Genomic DNA, 2827 nt, shown 5'->3' on the forward strand with positions numbered 1-2827 from the left:
CTGTCTCTATTATCAAGATCAAGATATTCAATGCCCACAGAGTCAAGATGGAAAATCACTAAAATCTGAGGAACAGGCCCGTAGTCTGACTTGATTGTTCGATGGGGCAAGTAATATATGCGGCGGGGCAGCTATTTTGAACATATTTTGATTTGACTTAAATATCTAAAACACAGAATTACAGATATAGAAATAGATATAGATATTTAGATATGTCAAATTTGATGAAAAGTGAAATTCAGATATAATGAAAGTAGCGCTAAGCAATAATTTCATTTTCAATGAACTCAATGATAGAATTTATTCAACAAATTAAAAGATAATTATAATGTCTAGATCTTTCAATAATTAGATTAAGAAAAATGGACTACTTTCAGAAAATTAATTTTTGTTTCTATTAAAGGTAGGCTCATTTTATGTATCCATTGGTACCATTTTATCAAAATTTATTTTGTCAACTCTCACTCTCACAATTCGTATATAAAAAGCATAAATATTCACGAAAATTGGTGTCATCGGTCCATATCCCATAAAAGGTCACTTACGGTGTTATCATGGAGAGATTTGTGAATTTCAGGCATGATGACGTGACGAAGGGTCCTAAGAGGGGGGAACCCTTCAATATGAAGTGGGCTTCTGTAACATCAATTTAGTTGTTTCGAAGCCTTTGATGTCAACGTCTTTCAACGCGACTTTAGCAACGTATTGTTCAGTTGCTGATTTGAAAATTCCCGTCTTTTGGTAAATTTTGATGATAACTGAGCAGCTCTCTAATTGTCCTATTGTTAATTTTTTAAATACAAAGTCCTCCTCCCAACGTTTAACTTTTTGCAAATCTATTCTCTGTCCTTTCTGTGTCTGTTTTTGTGCCGGTTGTATGGAAACTTTAGCGAATAATTTTCCAGAATCTTCAAGAACAGGTGTAGCACGGTGTATAGATACAGTTAACAAATTACGTTTGTGTTCATGAAATATAGTAATCTGTATCTCATTATCGTCCAACTCGTGGTCGCTTATAGAGTCTTTAGTCGCAACATTAAAGTCAAAGAAAACATCATCCTCCTCGCTAAAGACTTCATCCAAACCGGAATTTGTGTAGGATGACGTGGGTGGTGTGGTCCTTGTGAGATACATTTGTCCATAACTGGATGTTTTCACAATTTGGCCACAGTTTTGGGCATCGTGATTTGAATTATAGGATAACCAATCTTTAGTTTGGCTGTAAGCGGACGCATAAGTAGAAGTTGATTGTCCGAAAGTCGAACTTGTACATCGCATCCTGAATGTAATTAAATCGGAGAGGGCTTTGTTATTATTTTCTGATACTGTACCCAGTGACTTTCGAGCCCATTTTTTCCGGGACACGATGCTCTCTGATCCGCCATTGTGGCGCCTTGAATGATTTTTAAAATAGTATTCCTCGTAAGTTGCAGCTCTTTTTCGAAATTGTTCTTTCCGTTCAGACTTCGCACGGTGGCGACGAGCACGATTTCCCATCATATTGTACGTTGTTTTCATGTCCTGGAACCTATCGATAAGACTTTCCATCATTGAAGCAATCCCCGAGTTTAGAAAAACATCCATATCTGAAATGACAATTACATTGATATATGTACAGGTTGGCCTCAATAAATAATAATTTTTCATCTAACTTGACCCAGTACAACAACTAGTACTGCTAGTACCTGGTAATATACTGCAAAATCGCAGTTGCTAATGTGGATCAAGTCGTCGACCTGAACTATTCAGTTGGTCACAGTTGTTGGAAGTCAATTAAAAGTCATCTTAATATTCTTAGATGTGAGTCTAAAGCACAAATTGTCTATATCAGACTTGATGAAAATCTGGGAATCGCACGTCGACCTGAGGTCTCTCAAGAAGAAAACTCCTAATTATCGCAACTTATTAAGGCTATTTATTGATAAACTATTTACAGTACAATGTCCTACTGTCCAGAGATCATCATGTCTCCCAAATCTTTACTTAGACCCTTTTCCTAATTTACAATTAAAGGAAGAGGGACTCACCTGGTTGAAATGAAAATTGAAATTGTTTCAAGTCGAACGATGAAGTTGTCTGACAGACCCTGATAGTCCTCAGGATAATCCCCGAGGCGTCCAAAATCTTGAAACTGGTACTGAAACACCGCAAGGTGCTATCGGGAAATTCTTGGACACTGTGTGAATTTGAACTAATTGTAACTTCCCAAAATTAGTAGTATCCAAAATCTTAAAACTGGAACTGCTTACTGGAAATTCGCGGGTTCTGTGTCGATTTCAGAACGTTTTCACTACTGGAAACGACTAAAATTCAATGTCTTTTTTGCAACAGGCACTCAAATCAAGAATATTTAGATGCGTCTTGTCTACTAAATTAACCTATGTCTGGAATTTACCTATGCGAACTCCTGGATCAAACTAACTGCAAAAACCACTGATGCCTTTCTTTAAATAAACCCAAAGGTGATAATTGTCATTAAAGAACAATTGGCACCATACAAAACCGGAAAGTAGAAAATAAGCAGCGTGATCATTTAATTTCTGTATGCAATGATGTTCAATAACAATAAAAATAAACTCTTTATTTTACATGGGTCAGAATTAAGTCCAATACACAAGGACATGGTCCTGTCTGACATTCAAACCATGGTGACAATACAATGAATGAATGAAAAAAAATACACAATACTTCGATGAACAAATGTTTAACAAATTCACATGTACATGTGTATTAAATGGACAGAATATGTTGCTGCGATCAGGTACAGTATATAAATATCAAATAAAAAAGAAAACCATCATCGATAGACCACCCCCCCCCCCCCCCC

General features: G+C 36.3%; 1 protein-coding gene across 1 annotated transcript; it reads right to left on the reverse strand.

Annotated features, from left to right (window-relative positions):
* Positions 1-618: 618 nt before the first annotated feature.
* Positions 619-1584, reverse strand: LOTGIDRAFT_175912 (hypothetical protein; the record flags this gene model as incomplete). Its single annotated transcript, XM_009062986.1, has 1 exon — positions 619-1584. The coding sequence occupies one exon, from the start codon at positions 1582-1584 to the stop codon at positions 619-621; it is 966 nt and encodes a 321-aa protein (XP_009061234.1).
* Positions 1585-2827: the final 1243 nt, after the last annotated feature.

The sequence above is a fragment of the Lottia gigantea genome, assembly GCF_000327385.1.
Source record: "Lottia gigantea unplaced genomic scaffold LOTGIsca_542, whole genome shotgun sequence".
In the NCBI taxonomy this organism is placed as follows: Eukaryota; Metazoa; Mollusca; class Gastropoda; family Lottiidae; genus Lottia; species Lottia gigantea.